This window comes from Podarcis gaigeae, assembly GCF_964106915.1.
Source record: "Podarcis gaigeae genome assembly, chromosome: 13".
Taxonomy (NCBI): Eukaryota; Metazoa; Chordata; class Lepidosauria; order Squamata; family Lacertidae; genus Podarcis; species Podarcis gaigeae.
The window spans coordinates 29422458-29448902 of record NC_139689.1 but is presented as its reverse complement, the minus strand read 5'-3'; the positions used below and the strand labels follow the sequence as shown (position 1 = coordinate 29448902).

General features: G+C 43.4%; 1 protein-coding gene across 5 annotated transcripts in view; it reads left to right on the top strand.

The window, feature by feature from the left end:
- The window catches only part of IKZF3 (IKAROS family zinc finger 3), a 69584-nt gene extending 43674 nt beyond the window's left edge, over positions 1-25910 (top strand). For 3 of the 5 annotated variants that reach the window (XM_083708776.1, XM_083708778.1, XM_083708777.1), the window contains exons 7-8: positions 6145-6261; positions 20812-25910. In XM_083708776.1, coding sequence (XP_083564902.1) covers positions 6145-6261; positions 20812-21527 — 833 coding nt within the window. In that variant the 3' untranslated portion in view covers positions 21528-25910. The other 2 variants (XM_083708780.1, XM_083708779.1) reach the window with 2 other exon arrangements.
- The last annotated feature ends 535 nt before the right edge of the window (positions 25911-26445 follow it).

The following is a 26445-nucleotide window of genomic DNA, read 5'->3' as shown; positions in this document are numbered from 1 at the left end:
GTGTTACTGCGCTGCAGATTGTGCATGTAAGTTTGGCTGCAACTCAGGTGATGATCTTCACCAGGCAGGTTGCAGGTGGATGTGGCATCCGTACAAAGAAAAGCACAACTCTACACGCATAAAGCTACTGTGTCCGAGGGAAGGATTCTAGTTTTGCCTTCTGCTAGTTCGCAGTACACTCAGGGATTTTGGTTTTGTTTATTTGGGTTTTTGTTTGTTTGTTTGTTGATCTTGCCCCCTCCCCGCCAGTTGTAGTTCAGATTGGTACAGCCCAGTCTCGGGTTGACCATTTCAGCAAAGATCCTAACCCCATTTACCTGGGAGTAAGCCCAACTGACTTCACTAGTTTTTACTTCTGGATTGCACTGTTAGCAAGTTCTTTCAAGTAGCAAACTACTATTCAAAGCCCAGAATAGTCTCTTCATGTGACACAGCCCAGTACTATCTTGTCTTTATTTCTCACAGCCAGACTTGGATGTTGGCTCACGTGTTTTCTCCTCCATTTCCCCTGCCATGCTTCAAATTAATTTTTTGCCCTCCTGCCTCCCGCATCCTTAAACTGAAAACAGAAAGATGTTGCATAGCACTTTTACAGCCCTGTTGTTTTAGGGAGGAAGGGAGAGGCACGCCCTAGCCTCGCTTATCCTAGAGCTCAGGCTGCTGAGGTGTTTTCACACTGAGGCTTAAGGCAGTTGCTGCTGCCATTAGCTCTGCAATGTGTGAAATCTACAATTGGCAGAATGACCATTTGCATTACAAATGCTTCTTCTCTCCCACTTTCTCCTGTGCATTAGTAAAGGCTGAAAATGCACTTAGAATGTAGAAATAGACACTGAAAGTTCCATTTTTAAGTAGCATTCCTGTTGTGCACAAGAAGTTCTTTAAATTCTCTCTCTCTTTCTGCCTCCCTATTTCCCTCTTTTATGTATCTGTAGGGAAGCCTGGGACAGAGGGATGTGGGTGGCACTGTGGGTTAAACCACAGAGCCTTGAGCTTGCTGATAAGAAGGTTGGTGGTTCGAATCCCTGTGACGGGGTGAGCTCCCGTTGCTCGGTCCCTGCTCCTGCCAACCTAGCAGTTTAAAAGCATGAAGTGCAAGTAGATAAATAGGTACCACTCCGGCGGGAAGCTAAACGGCATTTCTGTGTGCTGCTCTGGTTTGCCAGAAGTGGCTTAGTCATGCTGGCCACATGACCCGGAAGCTATACGCCAGCTCCCTCGGCCAATACAACGAGATGAGCGCCATAACCCCAGAGTCGGCCACGACTGGACCTAATGGTCAGGGGTCCCTTTACCTTTACCCTTTAGGGAAGCCTGAGTCTCCCTTTACTATCCCTCTAGTCCAGAGAGTAAAACCCATTTGCACTAACAAGCTTATACATGTGTACAGAAGCGTACTCTTGTGTGTATACAAAAAACCTCAGGGTGCTTCCAGACAGGTGTTTATTGTGAGCTGCTATGTATGGAAGAGGAGTCAAAATACAAGCCCATATTACCCGTCCCTGCTTAATTCAGATTTCCTCTTTCTGGGGGAAATCCAGAAATCTCTGTTGCCAACACCCATTTGCAATAATAAGCCTTCATCTGGGAGCATCCTCACACACCCCGTGACCCAATCTCCTATGCATAACTCTACACCTTGTGCTATATCGGTCTCCAGGCTCACAGGCGAGGCACTGGCTATTGACATGCACAGCTCCTGCAGCCAGGGCCAGCCCAAGACTTTTTGCTGCCTAAGGCAGAACAGCACATGATCCCTTCCCCCTCAAAAAATGAGGGGCATGGTATCTAAGACTAAGCATGTCATTTTGGCACCTGGGACAGAAAATCCACCAAGTGCCTCTCCTTCAGAGTAAAAATGCAATAAGAATACATGAAACAATTTGCTGCCCTTTCATGGCACCCAGAATCTGTTGCCTCAAGCAACTGCCTTGCACTACCTAATGGTTGGACCAGGCTGTACCCTATGCTAAAATTCTGCATCAGGCAATCCACATTCTTTCTTGAGAAAAGCTGCATTAAGTCACCCCAGCCATGAGGTTTATAAACCTGTTCTTTCTTTCTTTCTTTTTCCAAAAAAGCAAACGAAAAAGGAAAGACAGAAACATGAGTTTCTTAGGAAACTGAATTTTGCGCCCGCAATCACATAATGTGCACTTTCTGTGCTTCCACAGAATTGTGGCACGTGCGACACCTTGCCTATTGAGGCCAGTCTTTTTTTCCCAGTCAGGACAAGAGTCCTCAATGTGCTACAGTCCCAGCAGTGATTAACCAGGCCCCCTCCCCCTCATCCATGTTGACTAATTTCTGTACTGCGGTTTTGGGACAGGAGTGCTTTGAAGGCCCTCTGCCTTCAGTTTCAAAATGCTGTGTAAAGTGCAAGCAAGCAAATTAAGTAATCTGCCTATGGCCCTTTTTGTGTGTATGTGACTAATTTCAGTGCCGATTCAAATATGCCTGAGGTGAGTTTGAAGCTAAGTTGTCAAAACAAGTTGTCGAAAGGGTTAACTTACAGTGCTGCAAGTTTCATCTATCACGCCTTTGTGGTTAATGCTGTGTTATTTTATTTAAGCACACATTTTATTCATTATGGGAACCTTCCTCTGGGACAAATTTCAAAGAGGTCATCATTTTATGCTCTCTGGAAAAGCCACAGAGAGACCTTGTGGCCATCTGCTGTTAAAAGAAGGATGCTGGATTAGGGGAAACCTTCGATATTATTCAGAGCGGCTCTTATTCCTTATTTACAGTGGTACCTCGGGATACAGACGCTTCTGGTTACAGACTCCGCTACCCAGAAATAGTACCTCGGGTTAAGAACTTTGCTTCAGGATGAGAACAGAAATCGTGTGGCGGCAGCGGGAGGCCCCATTAGCTAAAGTGGTACCTCCAGTTAAGAACAGTTTCAGGTTAACAACGGACCGCCAGAACGAATTAAGTTCTTAACCCAAGTTACCACTGTATTTATTTTCATACATTATCCCCGGGAGTGGGGAACCTTTCCAGCTTGGCAGACAAGATCTTTATCCCCCCCCCCCCCAACTCCACAGGCCGGCTTTAACAGGTGGGCGGGAGCCACCCATCTGTCAATCACCTGGCATCATGGAATTCAAGACAGTGTATTTGTGGTTCCCAGGCCATCAGCCATGTAAGCCCTGCCCAGATTCAGACCTGTGGCGCTCCAGCAAGATGGTGGCCTGTAGACCCTGGGACCCTTATGTTTTCAGCCTTAACACCCTAAATGGGTTCATAGAGACACTGAATTCATGAAGGTGAATCATCTTTCAGGTCAATTTAAAATGTTGTTAGGGATTACCTGAATTTCATTTCATTTTATTTTTTGGTACTGTGAATTTTTATTATTTCTTCATTTGTTTTGCAAAAAAATTAAATGGAAATACATTTTTAAAAATACATGTATAAAAAAGGCCTGCATTCAATGTGACATAAGCTTTCAGGGACCACCAAAACATCAGATGCAGTGGGTTTATGCAGCTACAATGTATTTTTGAGTATTTAGGATGCCACAAATTTGTCATTCCTCTTTTTAAAATAAAAATTCTGAGAAATCTTCTAGGTTTGTGTGAGGTTGTGGCCAGTACTATCAGAGCCACCCACTGTTACCCTATGAAGTCTGTGTGACCTAGAACACACCCAGCACTTTCTCCTGTCTACATATTGTGCGGAGAAATGCATTGAGAACAAGCCGCCTCTCAGAAAAGGTTGCCTGTTATAACCAGCAGTCTCATTAAAGAGCTAGCAATAAGCTTCCAAGAAATAGTGACATGGCTCCAAACTGAAGAGTACACAGTTGGAAAATCTCTGCTCCAGGCTGCCGTGGGGTGGAGCCACAAAGCTAGCAGGTGGGAGGGAGAGGCGAAGGGCGGAGGGGAGGGTGGCGCAGTGCAAATCTTCTGGCAGAAGTGCCAGATTGACTCTGCCAGTGTGTTTGCACTGTGCTGACACCCCTGACGCCTCGTCTCTCTCCTGGTAAGCAACGGTGACCCGCCTGCCAGGAAGTTTGCGTAGCGGCTTGGCCCCACCTGGTGAGCCTCTTATTCCTGTTGGATACAAGGCCAGATCTATAGACAGAACGTTAAGAATATTAGCAGTCGTCTAACTGGACCCTTTACTTCCCATTGGGATGGAGAGAATTAACTCATTGTTGTTGTTCTGTCTTGCTTTATTAGCATAACATAGTGACAAAGGGGATTTTTCTGCATTGAAACTTTCCTTGCTGTTTTCTCTTTATAGCATTCTTCAGAGTTTGTGATCCTTGTAAGCCAGTAAGCATTGTTTTCTGTGCTTTTGTTTTTTTAAAAGAAAGAAATCACAGATCCGTTGGAATCACTGCTTCCTTGCTTTCAGTTTAAGTCTTTGTCTTCCAAGCCTTCCTGGGCTTTGCTCTCCAAATATCTTATATATATATTGAGGCCCATGACTCTCACTCTTCCACCATTGCTGCCCTCGGCCACCAGAAGGTGTGATATTTCTGCAGACTGTCCATTCTCTCCTGCTTCCCCTCACAAGGTGCTGCCTCTGTCTTGCCCTTCTTCTGTAAACCACAATTCTTCCACTAAGTCTTTTGTCGTGAAGCTTTTCGTCAACCCCTTTGCACCTCATATCATCCTGAAAACAGCCTAGGCCGCTGTTGAGTTGCAGCTGCATAGGAGCCTCTTTTCCATAGTGACGCCTCAGGCAAAGGGGGAGGCTGTGTAAGAAGGATGCAGCCACATTGAAAAAGGGGGCTCACCACATGGACCATTTTGCATACATACTCTTTCCTTGTCATCCCTCCCTCCCTTCTGCTTCGCTGTCACCTCTTTAGATCAGAAACTCAAGGCAGAGACTCCCCCACCACCACACACACCTTATGTAATAGTTGCCTCAGTTGCTCTGTATAATTTAATAAATAATAATCACTCCCACTAATAGCAAACTCAGTTGCTGAGTGCCAACAGGGTCAGAGGCAGTTTGCTGGGTAGGGTGGAGCTTCTGTGTTAGTTTCCCAGCAGATGGGTTGCTGTTGCATCCCAGAGAGAGATAGGGAGTGTGGAAACAGCAGGAAAGTCGGTGCAGTAAAAACGCACCGGCAAAGCCAATCTGGGACTCCTGCCAGAACGTTTTCACCGCACTGGCCTCCCTCTACTCCCTGCCTCCTGGTAAACAATAGCAACCAGCCTGCTGGGAAGCTAACATAATGGTTCTGCTTCAGCTGGCGAGTTGCTTCTGAACAGGATAGTAACCAAAATAGGGCCACTGAGAAATAAGAGAGAGGACTTTGCATGCTTAGAGGAATCCCAGAGTTTGCAGAAGTACAAATAATATTTAGGTGGGGGGACTTTGAAGGCTAAAATAACATCAGCATCCCTAACCCCCCACCCCCCCAAAAAAAACACCAGTGAGCATGCTCAGTGATCACAGAATGCTAAGTATCTGTTTGGGTGGGCTGGGGAGTAAAAAGTGATGGGGAGGGAGAATTGAATGGTGTCTTGTGGAGAGGTTATGATTGGCTGGAGCACTGAACAGTAGCATTCCACAATAAAGCATTCTGTTTCAAACAGTGCTAATATTAATGATAAACCAAGCATGTTTCAAAGGGTGAAGATGTTGTGGTTCCATCAAAGCGCATTTTTTTCTTAGCACATGCATCAAAGGGCTGAACGCTCCCCTTTCGCATTTGCCTTTTCATGTGTTCTGGGCCTGCCTGCAGGTGTCTTGCAAGTCTAACTCAAAATCAAATGGAAAGATGGGCGGGACAAAGTCTCCCTCTGCTTTCACAAACTACAAGGTCCAGACTGTTCATTAGCAAGAGGAAATGTACAATCAAGATGTTAATTCCGTTAGGTTGTTTACTCCCCTTTTGTGAGTCTGAGAAATTGCAAGGTTTCAGTGTGTGTGGTGTTTTTGCCCCTTAGCTCTGCTGACCACAGGGGTGAAACAGAGGTTTGAGAACAACAAGAAGAAAACAGCTACTCTACCACAAGCTCCACTCAGCTTTCCTGGCTGAAGTGTTGAGGGCAACTATCTCTTTCCCCCTTCTTTGCTATCTCTCTCTCTCTCTCCCTCTCCCTCTCTCCCTCCCTTTCTTTTCGTTCTCCCCTCTTTTCAGCCTGATTTTTCTCTTCATTTTCCCTCATCTAGAAAGCGTGGAGGGAAGGCACATCAAATCCGAGATGGGGACTGAACGAGCCCTTGTGCTGGACCGCTTAGCGAGCAACGTGGCCAAGCGGAAAAGTTCCATGCCTCAGAAATTCATTGGTAAGAGAAAACATGCTTTTATCATGAAATAGCACTGGAATTGTGTTGGTGAGGAACTCACATGTTTGTTCTGCCTGGGATGATTCGAAAGCTTATGTTAGTGCAGGAATTAGTAGCGTACCTTGTACAGGAAGTTGCGTTCACAACCAGATCCCTGATGAAGTGCTCGTTGGTGCCTGTTTGTTCCTCTTCTCCCTGCTTTCATTTCAATGAAGTGGGCAGTTTTACGTGCATTTGCAGGATTCTCCCTGAAAAGACTAGGAAAGCTATTAAGGCTGCTGATTCGAACTCTGGAGACTTCAAGAGAGCATTGGATTGATTTCCAGTGAGATCAGTACAGTACTGGTCCAATATATAGCCCAAACCCAGAGAGCTGTGATTCAGGAGGCACATAAACAGTTTGGGGTTGTGCTACTGGTTTGTGTATGAGTACCTATGAAGCAATAGACATAATTGTTATCCTAAGGCAGGATGCAGCCTTTGTTACAGCAGATATTCTTTGCGGAAAGATATTTTAGCTGCCCGATGGCCTGATAACTGATTAATTGATTGACTTTAAAAAAAAAATTGATCGACTTTAACTGCGTTGCATATTTCCAAAATCTCAGTAAGCAGGTAGCAACTTACAATTGCTAGAAGGGAACTGCAGTTTTAATATTTTCTTTTCCATTCCATATTGAAACCACACCTAAGGATCAAATAGGGTTAAGCATAATAAACAATTGTGCCCTTAATTCACAGCCCCTCCAATTAAAATTTACGCTTGCCAATTAAAGATGGCTCCTGCAGATTAGATTACTCTGCTAATTAAACCAGTTTATGATTGAACCCATTTTGTGTCTTTGATTGCACAGATACTATTAATTGGGGCATTTGTGTGTCGGTTGAGGACCCGATATGTTTGTGCCTCTCTGCCTGTACTTGCACATAGGTGCACAAAACAAAAAAGGACATACACATGTATGGTGGCTTTATAGAAGCGGTTTCCTTTAGCTTTTAGCTTTGCTGTTTTTGACATATTTTGAATATGAAATACAGAGAACGGTTCTGATAAACTTCTTCCAGTAATTACTTTGCCAAGTTATCCCATGAAAGATTAATATTACTTAGTACTATTGGGCAGTATTTAACTAAGTTTTACCCAGAGCAATCCCACTGAACATTAATTTCAATTTCTGTAGTTCTTCTCTGAGTAAAACATACTTGAATACCATCCATTATTTATAATAAAATATTAGTACGGTTAATATTGGAACTACTGTTGGTATTGCTAGTCTTTATACTGTTGTTGTTTTTAAATACTGGTATTTTAATTCTACTTAATTCTACTAGATATTTTATAATGTTATATTTTTGATATGCTTATCAAAAATTTGCAGAATGAGCTTATGCAGTTTGCAATTTGTAAGAGCAAAAGAAAACACATTTGAAAGACAAGTGGAAAAACTGGAAATCTTCAAATAACAGATTCATTTTGTCTGTTAGCATTTACATCTATTCACATATTATCAAAATCTCAGTTTAGGAGCCTTTGAAAGAAATTGATAAAACAATTTATCAACAAAAACTACCACATTACTGGGCAGGGGGAAAGGGCATAGTTAATTTATGAAGCTGCTTAGGATGTGTTGGATTTCTATCATACTGGGATGCAAAAGAAATTAATAAACGAGCATGCACTTAACTCTTGTGCTCACTGATTGAAATAGTGTTATTCATGGAGTAATTCACTAAACTTTTAGTTGATTTACTGAATTGAAGGTTGGTTCCCCAGCTTTTCAACCATTCACTTGTAGCTCTGCCTTAAGCAGCTGTCTGATGCTAGCAAGTTACCTTGCATGTTTTCATGCTGTTAAAAAACAACAACACTTAGCCCACAGCACAGTAAGAGCTTGGAAGGTCATATGTCATGGGTGATTTAGTAGAGATTCCTGCACTGGAGGGGGTTAGACTAGATGACTCTTGGAAGGTCCCCTTCAATCTCTATGAGTCTCTAACACTACGCGATAAAAGCAGTACCTTTGGACCCCAAGACGCCCAGTTTTTTGTCTTCAACCTGTCTTTGTGTATCATTCATTCTCTCTCTCTAAATGAGTTTCAGAATAGAGCAGGGTGTTTTCATTTCAGGTACAAAAATGTCCGAGGCCAAACACTCCCCTTCTACTTCTTTACCTCAAGCTCAAGTTAAGCATGAACCTACTATAATTTTATTTTTATTTTTTTCTAGAATTTTTATTGAGAATTCCATATACAAAAAAAAAAGAAACTTAATAGAGGAGAATCTAAAGAATACAATTTAAAGTAAAATTCTGTTATGATAATGCTGCTATAATAATATAATAATATCAAGTTATAAACGTCCAAGCAGTATACACAGTTTTACAATATCTTGGACCTTATCAATCCAGTAAATTATAAAGACACTCAATTTTTAACCCCTCAAAAATATAATCACCTGATTGTCCGCCTTCTCTGGCACTTACCATATTTGTGAGTTTCTCCGTTGTTGTTATTTAATTATATTATTACAGGTATTTGTAAACAATATCCCAAATTTTGATTACCCAATTGTACATGGATGGTGCCTTTGATTTCTTCCAGTTATAACAGATAACTATTCTGCTGGCAGTCAGTAAATGCTGAACCAGTTTCTTTAATACTATGTCTTTAACATAGCCAAATATTTAATGGATTTATATCCCACCTTTTTTCTCCAAGAAGCTCAGAATGGTGTACATGGTTCTCCACCTCCTCATTTCATCCTCACAACAACCCTGCGAGGTATATTAGGCTAAGAGGCAGTGACAGGCCAAGGTCGCCCAGTAAGCTTCACGGGAACAATTATTAAGTCACATGTATCCTCTTATTGGACGTGGGTGGCGCTTTGGTCTAAATCACTGGGCTTGCTGATCAGAAGGTCAGTGGTTCGAATCACCGTGACAGGGTGAGCTCTCGTTTCTTGGTCCCTGCTCCTGCCCACCTAGCAGTTCGAAAGCACGTCAAAGTGCAAGTAGATAAATAGGTACTACTCCGGCGGGAAGGTAAACAACGTTTACGTGTGCTGCTCTGGTTCACCAGAAGCGGCTTAGTCATGCTGACCACATGACCCGGAAGCTGTACTCCGGCTCCCTTGGCCAATAAAGTGAGATGAGCGCCGCAACCCTAGAGTCGTCCGTGACTGGACCTAACGGTCAGGGGTCCCTTTATCTATCCTATTATTACCTTGATTTCAGTTGCTATATCCTCCCAGAATTTTTAAACTTTGAGATGAGCCCAGAAAATATGCAGCATTCCTGCATTCTCCACTCTGACTCTCCAGTGTCAATCACTAGCAGTATTATATATATGTTTGGGACATGATGATTTTAAATGCCAGTGGAGCATAAACTTTTAAAAACTTCATTTAAGAGGTAGCACAGATTATTGGGGGACTTTTGGCCATATCCACTTCCATGGATCTGTCTGAATTTCTTGTCCATGATCTTGATTCCAACAGTTCAGATAGAAATTTCATTCTAATTCCTGGCTCTGTACCAGTTTGTATATTTAGTGTAATTCCGTTTTTGAGCCTTCCTTCAAAATCAAATTTTATAAGCCGAGATCTCTCTGTTACTGTATTTTTTAATCTGATCTTGCTGCAAATGCCCTGAGACTAACTGCCATCCTCTCTCTTTTAATGTCTTGAATAAAAATAAAGTTGACCTTAATTCCCCAAACCACCCCAGACTCTGCAGAACCAGAGGGGGAACCATTTGTTCATCGTAACCACAGCGGGCTCTCTCTGACATTTACAAACAGGAGTCAGTAGTCACCTGTGCAAAAATGGTGCGTGGGGTTTGCAGCTTTTGCACCTACAGCCGGCACAACTTCGATGGACAAGATCCTTTCCCTACTTTGCGAACCAGCAGCACTACCTGAGCTCAGGTTGTGATTATGAAGGCAGCAGGTGATGCTCACTTGTCACTGGGATTGGTGGGTTTCACAGGGTTTGGGCCCCTTCACTCACCCACCAATCCATGCTTGTTCGCAGAGTTCAGCTGGGAGATTGCTTATATGCAATAACTACTCAGTAGGACCATTGTGTGTTGTGAACAAAGTGATAGAGCAGAGAAAAAACAGGTTCTAACCACTGCTCTGCTATAAAAGCTTGGTACGTTATTTGCTTTTTAGCCTGATCTACCTTGCTGTCTTTTGCCGGGGATAAAATGGGTGAAGCCTGAGCTCCTTGGAGGAAGGGCAGAATAAAAATGTTCCGTGTCAAAATGAAATGTTGGAATGCACTTTACAGTGGTACCTCAGGTTACATACGCTTCAGGTTACAGACTCCGCTAACCCAGAAATAGTGCTTCAGGTTAAGAACTTTGCTTCAGGATGAGAACAGAAACCATGCTCCAGCGGCGCGGCGGCAGCAGGAGGCCCCCATTAGCTAAAGTGGTGCTTCAGGTTAAGAACAGTTTCAGGTTAAGAACAGACCTCCAAAACGAATTAAGTACTTAACCTGAGGTACCACTGTACTGCGGCAGGCTGCAAGTGGGAATCAACCATTTAAGGAAGGTTGTGGATGAATGGCTCTTTTTATTTCTTGACTCATCCACAGCACGGGTTTCCCTTCCAGAAGAGCCAGAGTATAAATATTCTCAGTACATGGAGTAAAAGGTGGAGCGGTGGCAAGAGTTGCAGACAAGTAAGGCAAGGTATCGTGAGAGAACATGTCTGTGGCACAAATTTTAAACAAGCTTAAGTCATTTTCTCTCCCAAAAGAATTCTGGGGGCTGCAGTTCTTTGACAGGAGGAACAGAAGTCTAACTGAGGAGACACTGACCCCTCACCAAACCAGAATTCTTTGGAGGAATCCATGACAACTGACATAAAAACAACGTATGTTAATTTTGTAGATACGCCCTTTGAGCTTTTACGACCTGTTAACAGGGGCCTGCTTCACTTGGTTAAGGCACATAAAAATGTAATGTGTTATGACCCAAACAACAGCCTTGCTGTGTGAGCTAAAGTGATCAGGCCTGAGACACACAACCTGGCATCTTTATTTTCAAGGGAATGCAAGATGTATGACTAAACCACCTGACAAAATAGAAGCTTTGTTTCCTACCCAAATTTTACACAGCTAGGGTGCCCTCTCCCTGATGAGAAGGGCATCCCTCTCTCTTCCCTGATAGGAACAGTTATCCCACCAAAATAGACTGATCACATATATATATATATGTCAAGGATGGGATGATACTCACACAAAGGATCCTGGCCAGGGATCCTTCTAGCAAGCAAAACTAGGAAAAGGTGAGGCACGGGAGAAGGAGATGCTGCAGACACCTGTTGCCTCTTGGGGTTTGGCTGGATAGTCTTCTCCGAATTCAAACAGCGAGAAAACTGCTTTTATAGAGACATGGGGTGGAAGGCAAAGTCCTGTTCCACAGGATCCAGAACGCCACAAGGTGGCAAAAGCACCACTGCCAAAATACAGGTTCTAGGTATCAAAAAATGTCTCAATATTGTCCTCTTCACGTGCTGGGAAACACAATCCAATACATAGGCCACAAGTCTCCCCCATATTAGCTAGCAAAGTCCAAATTGCTTGCACCACAGTTTTGGCTTGATTTTCACACTTCACATCCACCAGCCCCAACCTTGTTTTGCTGCTTCCAGCCTCTGTAAGCAAAAACCGTTCATATACACACAAGCCCAAATAAATATATCCATTGTGGTTCGAAGACCCGACCCCCGCAATGTGGAAAGAATACACACGGACACGTGATATAAGGTTAATGGGCAAGGAAAGGCCACAACTTTATTGATTACAGCAGTGAAAAGGTATTGGCTTAGGCATTGGATTTGAACAAGTGGGTTTATTCACCAGTAGGTGGGGCCAGTTGATGCCGATCCAACTATAGGCTCACCCCTAATGTCACCGAGGGTCGTGCCATGGCCTCCCGCCAAGCAGGCATCGGACAGAATACACGACCGCCAGATTCCTTTAACGGAATACCCCTAAAAATTGAAGGCATAGGCGATGGCCACACCTAGCTCTTCGACACAGCACAACACATTATTCCAATGCCTAACCTACCCACCAATACCACAAAAAGTTGTGACGATTGCTACGAGGTAGGCGAAAAAACCAAAAAGGCCTAATGCCGAATGGAAAAACTCCTACCAGGCCCCCTAGACAACCAGGGTGACCAACCTAAGGTCCATAGCAAGGCCAGTGACCTAAGTCCTAACTAAAAGGGAGTGGAGGGTGGGTGACTCGTGGTGAGAGGACGAAGAATGAGGCCGGGCGAAGGCTGCCGCCGCAGCAAAAGGCTGCTGAACACGCCCCCCTCAGGCACCTGGTTGGATGCCCGCTGAGGGGCGTGGGCGCCAGCCAGGTGAGGTGAAGGCAGGGGGCTAATGCCCCCTGCTAGGGGCGGAGCTTGGGCTCCCGCCCACAATCACTCCCCTCTCTTGCAGGGAGGAGAGTCTTTCTGCTCTGTGGTTGCGATGCAGTTACTAAGGCTCCTTATCTTCAAGTTGAAACAAGCTGCTAGTTGAAACTGCAAAGCTTTCATTTATTATGCTAATTTTTTAGTCTATCTGGGTCAAAAGCAGTTAACTTAAAATCGAAGGACAAGACAGAAAAAAATGGGTAATGCAATGATACATGTTTTTAAAGCATTATATGCAATAAAGAATGTGTACACATCATAAGCATAAATACCTCAAACAGCCATTGACTTACAAGGTTGCCAAATATTCTTCTGCTTTATTAAGTTTGCCAACTTACTAAATAATACAACAAATGCATTTTAATCATGACAATTGACACATCAAGCACCACAAGCTTTTATGGACTAGCACTCATGTCATTTTACTTATTATTATTTTTTTAAAAAAATGTATAGCCCTGTTTCATAAAAAATATATCAACCTGGTTTACAGCAGTAAAACCATTAAAAAGTTTAAAACATCTATTAACCATGGTGAGAGGATGTATTCTTAACTGCCTGCATAGGTCTAGTGCAGGGATGTCCAACCAGTAGATTGTGATCTACCGGTAGATCCCTGGCTGATCCTGGTAGATCATGGGATCCTTATCGTGTACAAAAAGTTATGGGGGAAAGACTAAAAAACTGTGCAATCCTCCCCCAAAAAGCTCAACTCTGGGCACTTCACTCCTTAAAAAAGCTAAACAATTCTGGGTAATCCACCCCCTCCCACTGCTCCTCCTTCCAATGGCAATGGGTAGATCATGGCCAGTTTTTTTATACTAGTAGATCACAGTCTCTTGGGAGTTGGATATGCCTGGACTAGTGGAACAGAACAGTTTTCAACAGGTGTTTAAAAGTTGGCACAGAAGGCACCTGCTGAATTTTCGTTGGTGAAGTCTTTCACAGGACTGCACTGATGACATTAAAGACTTGGTTTCTTGCTTAAAGAGGTATGGCTAAAAAGGCCATGAAATCAAGCGACACAGAAGTTCTTCAAATGTGTATAAGATAGGAACACCGACCTTAATCTATAGTAGTAATTTGTGACAACACAATCTTCCTGGCAATACTAAAACGAATTAAAAATTTGAAGAGGAGATAAACTCCTCAGTCTGGATGAAATCTAATTCCCTGATAAATTCTTTTTAAAAAATCTTTATTAATTTAAATTACACACTTATACAAAGATTTACAAAGAATTTACAGTCTCATACTACAAAAAGAAAATTAAAGAAAAAATAATTAAAAAGAAGAAAATACAGAAAAAAGAAACAAGAAAAAGCAAATTTATGTACATAAAGAAACTTCATCTTCCTAATTAATACTTAATTAAACATTTAAATAAAAAAGACTTCTGACAAAACAAGTCTTAGAATCACTCTCATTGTACTGTTTATACTGTCGTTTTTTCCACACAGTTTTATATTCTTTAATATTGTTCCTGCCTACTCCACAAGTATCTGTTGTGTTTACAAGTACTTGTTGTGTTTACAAGTATCACTCAAGTTCTGCTAATATGGTGTGATTGGTACAATATGATCTTATATAATCCTTAAATATTCCCTGATAAATTCTAATACCTACTCTAGATGCTCTCTTTTGTTAAAGGATTGTGACTTTCACAACAGCATTTTGGGTAACTGAAATGCTCTCGCAGTGGGCTCTGAACGTTGTCACTTTTGCTGTCCATTTCATTTTTTTTTTTTTTGCATAGAGATGGATCTGCTTAAATCTAATAGTCCTTAAATTGCCTCAAGAATTTTTGTGGCATTTTCTGAAACAGATGAAAACAGTTACCCCTCTCAACTTTTAAAAAGACAAACACAAGTTTGCAAAACATATTTATTAGACGAGTATATTACCTAGGAGCTGGAACTGAACATAGCTTGCTTCCCCAATAAGCAAATAGCAAATTCAGGTTTGCCATTGTGTAACATGTGCAGCATGTTTAAGAAGAGGCACAAATACAGGTTTTCAACTAAGAAAACAAAGTCCTTTTCACCAATTAAAACACCAGCAAACCTGAGCCAACAGGTGCACACTCAGTAGAGAGATGAAGCCAGTGGCGAATGCAATGGACCTGTATGATGAAATAAGTGTTTACAAACATGTACTTGTCGCACACATTACCTGCTTTAGGTATCAGGCAATGCAGCCTCTAAGGAGTAGTTGAGACAACTGAATTGCCCCATGCAACTTTGTACACTTTTGCCAGCAGCCATGATCGTGGACCAAGGTGTGCAAAATCCTGCAAAATCTGAAGAAGTGTGCATGCACACGAAAGCTCATACCAAGAACTAACTTAGTTGGTCTTTAAGGTGCTACTGGAAGGAAAAAAAAATTGTTTTGCAAAATCCTGGTCACATTATTGGTATTAGTACTGAATTTTTATTCCACCCTCCTATTCAAAGGGTCCATATAACCCCCTCCCCTCATAAAGCTAACAATATAAAGCAAACATCAAGTTCTGTACCTGGGATGCCGTAACAGAGAAGGCATTCCATGACGCTGTCCAAAAACTGTTGTCATTAGTGGGAATGTAAGTAGGGCGTCTCCCATAGATCTTAAGGCCCAGGCTGTCAGTGGAGATGTGTGAGGGCTAGCTTTTCTTCACATGCTTGTGTACCCACGTGGAAGATTGTGTGTGTGTGTGTGGGGGGGGGGAATTCAACAATGTGAACTGAGCTGCGATGGCACCTGCCTTACTGGGGTAAGGTACAGTTTCTGCAAGGTACAGGTTGGCAAACAGTTTCTTGAAGAGTGGGTTAAGAAAGAAGGAAACACGGGTGTCACTGCAGCGCTGTTTTCTGACGCTATGATGTTGTTGTCAATTAAAAAAAATAAAATTACTCCATGTGGTGGGGTTTCATATAGTGTGACTTTTAAAAAGTGACTCACTCTCTTTTATCCTCCAAGGCGCACTCCCAGAAGCCTCTTGTCTGACCTTAAGCTGACTTTTCATTAAGTACTAGAGCGAAAAATTGCTTGGAGGAAGATGTTTGGATCTCTTCCTACCTAGGTCATTCTTTCCCCACCTGGTGCCCTCCAGATGTTCTGGCTGTGGCTGGTGGGAGCTGTAGTTCGAAATTTCTGGAAGGCACGAGGTTGGGGAACACAGACATAGGCATTAACTCAAGTGGCAGAGGGTTAGATACCAGGAACCGGACAATAATATTAATGGATAACCGTTTCTGGGTCCTGTGCTTGTTCTCTGGGGGAAACTGAGGTGATTATCTGATGTAGAACTTGGGCCTGATCTACACTCACAGCAAAGCATGGTGGGAATAAGGAGCCAAAGAGTCTTGAATCAATATGAAAGAAGTTGTAGGCTGTGCATCTTCAGATGGCAGGGTATCTTCTCGTGCTAAAATACGGAGAACCATTTTAGCAGTACTCATTTCCTGCTCTGCTAGTCCTCTGCTGAGGAGGAGTCTGCCTCCCTTACAGAAGCATTTAAAAATGTCACACCCAGGGCCAGATTTAGGTTTGATGAGGCCCTAAGCTACTGAAGGTAATGAGGCCCTTTATATGTCCAGCTGTCCTTTGTCAACAACAAATTGTCACTGTTTTTCGTGTTGAATATATGCTAGGCGGTAATTTATGGACCTAATAGGTCCATTTGCACATAACAAAATATGTATATAATTGTTGAACTGGAATACAATTAAGAAGAAGTATATTAATAGTGAAATACAATTAAGAAGTAGTATTTTTGGGGGGAGCCCCAAGAGAGTGGGGCCCTAAGCTATAGCTTGTTTAGCTTATACATAAATCTGGCACTGGTCACATTCACCAACCTTCACCTCTTCCAAGTAGTACAATCCATTTCACCATCTTACGACTCGGCGCTTAATTAGACATTGAGAGATGACATCATTACTCTGTGTGTTGCCCTGCCTTGCAGCCAGGGAATGACAGAGCAGCAAGTGGTGTTACTGTCATCTTTGAAATAGTAAAGCCCCGAGGTACTAAATTGGACTGTACCATCTTAGACAGCATCAGACAGGCAAGGGACCATATTTTCAAATGCATATTTTCAAAGGGGGGACCACTTTCCGCAAGTAGAAACTAGGACTGAAAGAAGCAGGCTGGGCTGATCTCACAACTTCTCTTTGATAGTTTACGGAAATGGAGTTATGTATTGGGGGGAAATGGCATTCCTACCTGGAGTTCTGAAGAGGTACAGGCCATGCTACCACCTTAGTTTGGGAGAGAAATACAATCCAATATCCATTTAAAGGGAGCCTCAGTTGCACTTTATGAAATAAACACGCAAACGGAAACACAGCTATCCTTTCAAAAACATACACTTTTCTGAATTTTGCAATGCCGTTCTGCAGCCAAGTAATGTGTGCAAAAATGCATGTACCGGGAGCATGCATAGAAATGCCCGTATTAGTGAAAATAGGATGCAAACGCATTATGTAAAGGAAGAGAAATTGCTTTGCAGAAATGTGCATATTAGGAGAAAATTGCACTAAAAAGCTGGTGGATTTTCAGGACATTTAAATTTTTTTAAGGAATTGCAAACATATATGGAAGTGTGGAGAATTGAACTTAAGGTTGGGAAAATGAGCAAATGTGAGGAACCGAGGTAGTCAGATTTTCTCACTCCTGCCCCTCACCCTGCTGGATGTGGAGAGTAGGCCACAGTTCTCTGTTCAAGCCCCACAGTCCCTGGTTGGGAAACAAGGGAGGGCAATGAGCTTCATAGAACAAGGCCAGGTCAATTAAAAACATTAATTGAGAGGGTGTAATCGCTGAAATGACACCCACAACTCTACACCTGCCCAAAACAATGTTATAAGTGTGTGCATTGTGGGTTGTTGTTTCGTTTAATTCCATGTTCTTGATCACACTTGAAATTGCGCCAGTGTTTTCTGGGTCACTTTGTGGTTTGCCACCTGTGATTAATACCCTTGAGTGTCTGCAGCTGCCGCTGTGCTATCAAGTGGATCAGATTGGGTACAAATGAGCAGGTGGAAACCATAATTCCTATATGTCCTATTTTTTACTTAGTGACTCAAATATTTCCGGTTTGGGGTTTGCCACAGGGTGGAAATATTTCACCCTCTGCTATCTCTTTCCCTACCAGGTTTCTGCTTATATACCAAAGGTGAACCTTTTCTGACTACCCCTACTCCACAAACACTTTTTTCTCTCTCACAGTGCTAACCCCCAAACAGGAGGTGTTTTTAGAGCTTTTGAAAGCTTCGCCCTCCTTCGGCTCAGGCCTAGTGTTAACTCACGAGAGGAGGAGCACTCATTTGGAATATCCAGAGAGTGAAGCTATATGTAAGGGGGAGGGGAGCTACCCTTGCATTTTGGATCAAGCAGGAATCCAACAGCACCTTAGCATTACAAAGTTGTAATTCAGAATTACTGATTCTGCTGAGCGGTATCAAAGCCAGTGCAGTGCTTGGAGGAATACAGCAAACCAGGATAGGGCTAGTGAGTCATATGCAAAGCATGGTGGAATCTAGACTTTCCTTTCCTCCCTCAAACACAATAGTGGTTATCTAGTAGAATGCAAATTTACTGGTTGGGTAAATAAAATACTTTATGGTTGGTAATCCTAATATTTCTCCATTCTAAACATGTGTTGTAAGGTCCATTTTAAAATGCAAAACATACATTTTTCCACAGCCAGAAGGAGAAACATAGCATATATTTTTTCAAAGCATATATTTTTTCAAGGCATATATTTTTTCAAGGCAAATAGTTGAACTGTTGCAACTTAGCCATTCTTCACCGAACTGTGGCCAGAAATACCTATTCACCATGTAATTTCACCATGAAAGTTTCATACGGATAGGACAAACTGCCTTCGTTGTGTGGTGAACAGAACGTTTTAAGCTTCCTCTAAGAGAGAATGCTAAAAAGCATCAAGATGTTTTGAACTGTGGATCCAATCTTAGAGAAAAAGTCAGCATTCGCAACATTCTCTCGTCCTCAAATGGTGCCAAGAAAAAGCAATAGCCAAGACAGGACTGTGCAGATGAAGAGAGGGAGCCATGCGAATTGGAGAAGGTTTGGATCTTAATGGCTGGGATGACCAAAGGCAGGGATAGCTCCCCACCCCAGTGGCACCTTCTGTAAATGCCAAAGGTAAAGCACATCCATGAGAACACTATTGTAGTAATGGCAGCATCTTCTCGCCATCCCTGAAACTGAGTTGCAACGACTGCACTAGCAGTTCTCATATAGGAATGCAGTTTATATGGATGTTTCGCAACCTTAACCTGTTGCAGGATCTTAGCCAGACCCAGTTGAATATAGCAGAGCATACACAGACTTTCAGAAGCAATCAGTTGCAGGCAGGTAGGATGAAGCAGGAACAAGACACTGCTACCAGTAACTTGGTTACTTATAGGTGTTTCTTATTTATAGCAGACTTTACAAGTTACTATATACGGGATACAGACACAGATCTTAACTCTCTCACTGAACAAACTCCAAACGACTCTCAGAACACCACACTGACCAACCAACTATCCAGCAAGGAATGCCATGAGTCATCATGCCTATATGGAGACCTCGACCAATAGCAGAGTTGTATCCAACGTCCCATATCTCTAGGAAGAATAACTTCCTCTGCTCAGTTTTCTTGGCCTTCAGCTAACTTCTTAATTGCTTTGTGGGAAGCTGCATCAGATAGCACGTAGTCAAAAATCCCAACAGTTTATCTCTGCAGAATGTACAGAAACACACAGTAACTTCCCGGGGCTTGCAATACAATATACCAAATATTCATAAGCCTTCCCATTGACTGCACAGAGCCTGCCCTAACGCTGGATATTTTCTTGGTTAATCGTATTCATGAGTTCAAAACAAGAAACTGAAAACTTTCAGCATCCCTTGAGAAACGGGGCTAATTTTCTTTGATTCATCTTTTCTAGAACTGGCATCTGAGTCATAGACAAATGTCATTCTGTGGGGGATTTTTTCTTTTTAAAATTCCTTTTATCTATCAGATGGATCACAAGATTGACAGAGAATCTTGTCAGTGGGTTCTCAAGCACATTACTAAAGAAACGTGAGTGGTTGGTTTCAAACCCATCCACTGAAGCAGCCTGCCAAGTTTCGTGGTCCTTGAGTCATAGTACTGCCAGTGATAAATATCTCAAGGGTTTGACATTCTAGTTTCTATCCTTCAAGTACAGAGGATTTTAATATGAAAAACGCCATTGCCTGCTGTGTGTGAAAATGTTGCTTGTGGCAGCAGAATTCCATTGCCTTATGGCCAAGGCTGAATGGATTTCATGGTACTATAACTTTACCAGAGAAGTGCAGAAATCAGTACTGGCTGCAGAATTCAGCTGCTGGAGAATGTCAGCTTCCATTTTGTCCTATTTTAAAAAGGCAGGTTTCAGGACCGCAATACCTCAAGGACTGCCTCTTTCCATATGAACCTACGCAGACCCTGAGATCACCTCCTCAGGCCCTTCTTCATGTGCCTCCTCCTTGAGAGGGCCGGAGGGTGGCAACATGAGAACAGGCCTTCTCTGCGGTGGCTCCCCATCTGTGGAATGCTCTCCCCAGGGAAGTTCGCCTGGTGCCTTCATTATACACCTTTAGGTGCCAAGCAAAAACATTCCTTTTTAACCAGGCCTTTGGTTGACCTGATGGGCATCCTAGACCATTTTAAAATGCGGCTCTTTTTTGGGGTGGGGTGTTATTGGGATATTGTTCTTATTTTGATTTTATATTTAGTGATCTTTTCGTGAACCGCCCTGAGACCTCCAGGTATATAAATTCAATAAATAAATAATAAAATAATCCGTAAGCTAGACCTGAAAGTGTTTAGGGAATGCTAGTGAAAGGAACAGGACAGGTCGAGACAGAGTAGAATTTGTAATAGGGGTGGGGCCTCAATACCCCATGTATTGTTTTTAATAGTATCTTATATTGTAATGTTGTGCACTGCCCTGATACTTTAGAACATGGTGGCGCAGAGATGCTTTTGTATGCAAAATGTATTTATAAAAGTATTTTCATGCTGCCACAGTATAAATGTAAGGCGGTTTTAGAACTTTACCCTGTAACCCTCATGCATCCTTCTGTCCCACAGGTGAGAAACGCTCCAGCTTTGAAGTGAATTACAACCCCAGCTTTGTGTACGAGAAGGAGAGGGAGGCCATGTTGCAAGGATGCCTGCTGGACCAACAAACCATCAACAATTCCATGGGTTACCTTGGCGCAGAAGCCCTGCGCCCGCTTGTGCAGAACCCGGCACCACCGACCTCGGAGATGGTGCCCGTGATCAGCAGCCTGTACCCCCTGGCGCTCACCCGCTCTGAAGTGCCCAACGGCAACCCGCAGGAAGTGGAAAAGAGCCATGCCCAGATGAGAGACAAGGCTATGTCTTCCGACAGAGGCCTTTCTCCAAACAACAGTGGCCAAGATTCCACAGACTCAGACAGCAACCAAGAGGAGCACCAGAGTCTTGCCTACCACCAGAACCAAGCAGCTCCTCCTCCTCTGCAGGCCCGTAATGGGCTCCTGGTCTACAAGGAGCACCCCAGATCCTATGAGATCTTCAGGCCGCCCGTCGTTTGTCCTCGTGACGTCTTGAAAGTCTTCAACAAGGATGGCGAACCCATTGGGGTCTACCGATGTGACCACTGCCGTGTCCTCTTCCTGGATTATGTGATGTTCACCATCCACATGGGATGCCACGGCTTCCGTGACCCTTTTGAGTGTAATTTGTGCGGCCACCGGAGCCATGACAAATACGAGTTCTCCTCCCACATAGTCCGTGGTGAGCACAGAATGGGACTGAAATGAGAGCAGAACTTCTTCCATCAGTTTCTGGGGAGATTCATGCACCGTAACCTAAAACCAAGTTCGAGTATTGTGTGATTTCTACCAAACAACCTGGGGTGTGTGGGTGGGGAATTTTAACTTTGTAAAGATGTTGCGGGTATTTCCTTAACTCCATGGAGCTACAGTCTTCAGGGTTTCTTGTCCAGGAATGTGGGGAGTTTAAGACTAGTTTACATTTGTAGTGTAGTCAGATTTTTAAAACCCTTTTAAAAAATAAGTGGAGAGATTTGTTGACATTTTTCTGTACCAGCCGTAAAAAAGGTTCGGCCAGAGGTGAGGAATCTGTAGGCCCCAAGCCCAGATGTGGCTGGGCTACAACTCACATCACCCTTAGCACCCTTCAGAAACGTGAAAAATTAAGCGGTATATAAATGTCTTAAATAAAAATAGAGAAATATTGGCCATGCTCTCTGAGGCTGATGAGCTCTGGGAATCCCACAGTGTCTGAAAGGTCCTTCGGTGACCCAGCCCTGGGTTAGGCTCACAGTTTGCAATGCAGACCTGAAACTAAGATGGCTGCCCCCAACAGTGCTTAATTTCTGAAAACAACAACAATGGCGGAGAGGGAAGAAAGGGTGTCGGGGCTTAGTTTCCAGCATTTGGTGCTTGGAGATGGCTGGACTTAACCCTGTGGTTTGTGAAGGCTCAGGTGCTTTTAGTTCATTTATCAATTATTCTGGGACCTCAGGCCAGTTTATATAATCTGCAGAGCAAACTGAGAAAGTAGCTTTTCCACCTCATGTTGCGAGCGAAGGAAGCTGCCCCTGATTGTCTTCCTGGCCCATTATTGTAAAGATTTAGGCGGTGGAGAGTCCTTTATATCATCTGATCCTCCTCCTCCTCTTTATTTTTTTTTAAGCTGGAGAGGCTGGGGACTGAACCTAGAACCATCCATTTGCAAAGTATGGAGCTATAGACCCCGCCTGTGGGAACCACATGTTTGATTGGTTCACCCTAGGGACGCAAAATAGCGCCTTGCATTTAGAAAAGCAACATGCCAGAAACAAGTCTACATTGCAGGCCATCTCCCAAGCATGCTGTTTTCCTGAGGGGAGTGGGGAGCGTCTACTGTCAGAGAGCATTCAGTCCATTGATTTCCTTCCCAAAGGCAGGCCTCCTAAAGTAGTCCAACCCACATTCTTCCCTTGGAGCCTTGTCAATGAAAAAGAGGGCTTATCTACACTTACCTTTCTCCCTGTTCCTTCCAGGCACAGGCCTGCACTTAAAAGCTCCATGCCCAAACATTTGCAGGGGCGGGGGGAGTTGCCCAGCGCAAACATCAATTGGGGTTTTCTGTGGATGGCTGTTTGCTCCGATTGAGCTTTAAAGAGCAGGTTTTCAGCGGAAAAGGTCTAGAGCAGGGGTCAGCAACCTTTTTCAGCCATGGGCACCATCCCTCAGACCATGTGGTGGGCAGGACTATATTTTGAAAAATATGCCCCACAAATAACCCAGAGGTGCATTTTAAATAAAAGCACACATTCTACTCATGTAAAAACACGCTGATTCCCAGGGCTAAATTGAGAAGGTGATTGGGCCGCATCCAGCCCCCAGGCTTTAGGTTGCCTACCCCTGCGCTAGAGCAAAACCAAAAAGGGGTGATCGGACAAGGAGCAGATGATGTCTGGAAAGAGTGGAGGAAATGTAGGTGTGGATAAGCCCACAGTTATTGGGCTAAGATTGAGCCCTGACCTCAGTGAGTTATAATTTCTTTATAGGGTGAGATCTCAGTTGCTGCAGTTCCCGGTGGTCCTTGGTAGAGGAGCCGTTCAACCAGCTTGTTTGTAGCAGAGGTGTGACTTTAGTTTTATCCTGTCAGTAGCAAAGATGTTATTATTGTCACACTGGTGAGCCTTTTTATATATGCCTTAAGGGCAATCTGTGCTATTTCCATCTCTCTCTTGCTCTCTCTCTCGGTGTGTGTGTGTGTGTAAAAGAGAGTATACACACACACACACATTCCCTCTTCCTCCCTGTCTTTCAGTTCACATGTCATTATCCTTCAGGGGCACCTCTGTTTCTGGACAAATCACCAGTCCTGCATATTTAGAGTTGCCAGCTTGAAACTTCACACAGTACTGACTACAGATGGGTGAATCTACCAAATTTCAGTTTCTCTCAGCTTCTTATTTTTTCCAGTCATGTGTTCAATATTTCCACAACAGCCATCAAATCTAATGCGCACCTCAATTTTCAGAACCTTGAAACAAAAAGAGTATTTGCTGGCGAATGTAAATGTGCCATCAAGTCTAATCTGCACCTTAATTTTCGCAAAGTAACTTGGCCAAAAAAGGTGAGCATTAGATTCGAGTAAATATGGTATTTGCATGTAATTTTCGCAGTGCGATTTCCTCTAAGATAATGCGTTTATTTTCCACGCACAACACATACATATGTGCACATCTTTCCCCTGTATATGTATTTTGGTACATGTTACTTGGTTTGAGAACTTCACTGCAAAATTCAGAGCAGTTCAGCATGTGAATTGTTTCAGAAATGGTGAGATAGGTAGAATCACCTTTAAAGGTGAACTTAATATAATTTATTTCCCACCCCTAGTTCTGACCCCACCTCTTAACAGGGTCAGTAGGCAGAGCTAAGGACGTGTGCAGAGGAAGTCAACCAAGATGAACAAGGGTCTGGAAACCAAGCTTTATGAGGAATGGTTGAGGGAACTGGGTATGCTTAGCCTGGGGAAGAGACTGAGAGAAGATAGGATAGCTGTCTTCAAGTATCTAAAGGACTGTCACATGGAAGATGGAGCAAGCTTGTCTCCTGCTCTGAAGTGCAGGACCTGAACCAATGGCTTCAAGGTATAAGAAAAAAGATTCTGACTAAACATCAGGAAGAAGTTTCTGACAGTAACAGCTGTTTGACCATGGAACTGACTCCCACAAGAGATGGTGGACTGTCCTCCCTTTGAGGCTTTAAAGCAGCGTTCTGGATGGCCATCTGTCATGGATGCTTTAGTTGAAATTCCCGCATTTCAGGGGGTTGGACTACATGATCCCTGGGGTCACTTCCAGCTCTGCAATTCTATGATTCCCCAAGTTGGCGGGGCTTATTTGACAAGAAGAAACCAAGCCTTTAGGGTCATTGGCCCTGTTTTCTGGAATACTCTGCCAACAGAGATTCAGCAAGCAGCTTCTGTTTCAACTTTTAAATGCCTGCTGAAAACTTTTCCATTCTATCAGGCTTATGCAGGCAATTAAGAATATTCGCTAGCTGATTTCTGATTTTAACATTTTATGTCTTTTTATTGTATGATTTTATGTATAAATGTAAACTGCTGTGAATTTTTTATAATCATTTATTTTTTGTGTTATTTTTTATGAATTTAAATATTTTTATAAATAAGGGGAAAGGAAACAAAACATTTAGGAAGTAGGGGGCATGGAGAGGGACTCCACTCACCCAAAAACACAGGGACAAATTGTTTGCGGCCCCTGAATGTAGCAGTTTGGAGCCTGGCTTCACCCCAATTTATTTGATTATCCCTGTATTGGGTAAACCTGGGTTTGCAAGGGGAAAGCATTGAGATAGTTTTACATCCTGGGGAATACACAAATTAAATGGGAACACAAACAGCTGCAAACCCATAGTAAACTCTGGTGTTCGCAAACCCACATTCTGGATTTGGTGAAAAGAAGTCATCAGAAAACATTCTGAAATTAAGTTCAGTTTTACCTAACGTCTTATTTTGAGATAAATGTGGAGGCTTTTGCTGGGGCAAAAATGGCAGGTTAATTTTGAAGGAGCAGAAAGAAATTTGATGACCAGCCAAATTTCCCAGTGAGGAAGGTTCCAAACATCCCTGTGTTGCCACCATTGTTGCTGCTGCTCCTGCCTAATGGGTCTCTCAAAGGGGAAACATGGAAGGGATTTTGAGGACAGCGAAAAGCAATGGTAAAAGACTAGCAAAATTTCCCAGCAGGATCGGGTGGGGGTAAGGGAAGCCCTTTGTATCCTTGCTTGTGAACCTTCCTTGGGAGTTGTTCTTGCCTCTGTTGAGAAGTGGCAGAAGGAAGCCACTGTTGCCTTGTGATAGGAAACCCTCCTTGGAAGCTGAGAACGCCATTGCCTTACCTTGGAGGGCCGCGAATGTGCCTCTGCATTAACATTGCTGCTTCTGACTACTCGTCGCTCATGGCTGTCGCTCTGAAGACAGCACGCTGGCGTGTTTCTGCTTCGAAAATAGGTCTCTGCACTTGTTCTGGAGTTCTTTCGTTCCAGAATTAACGGGAACCTGCTGTCAAGTATTCTGAGTGTGTTTGTTTTCAAAGAGTGTTACCTACAGTGTAAAGTGATGGATTTATTTTTTAATACAAAGTGCTTTTTTCAGTACCCGTGGCTCTGTATGTTTTGGTTTCTTTTTCCAACAATGTAATAAAGGGGGGAAGGCAGCACATGGTTTGGAGCACGTCTTCCTGAACCGGAAGATGCAATCGGTGTACAAAAGTCACTTGAGACACTTCAAAGCGGAGACAACTTAGCAGCACCCAGTTGTCACTGTCCCAAGGAGGCACAGCACAGGGAGAGCAGTGTGTGGGCACACTCACATGCCACAGCCCAGTGGAGGAGAGGGGCTCCTCCTTTCCGCCTGACCCGGGAGCGGAGCTATAGCTCAGGCTTCCTCAAACTCTGCCCTCCAGATGTTTTGAGACTACAATTCCCATCATCCTTGACTACTGGTCCTACTAGCTAGGGATCATGGGAGTTGTAGGCCAAAAACATCTGGAGGGCCAAGTTTGAGGAAGCCTGCTATAGTTGCATGCTGGAGCCAGGCTCCAATGAGGGAGCCTGTTATGGGGGCGGCTGGTCACACCCATTCCCAAAAAATGCACCTGGGGCCGCCCCCATCCCTGCTATGCCACTGCTT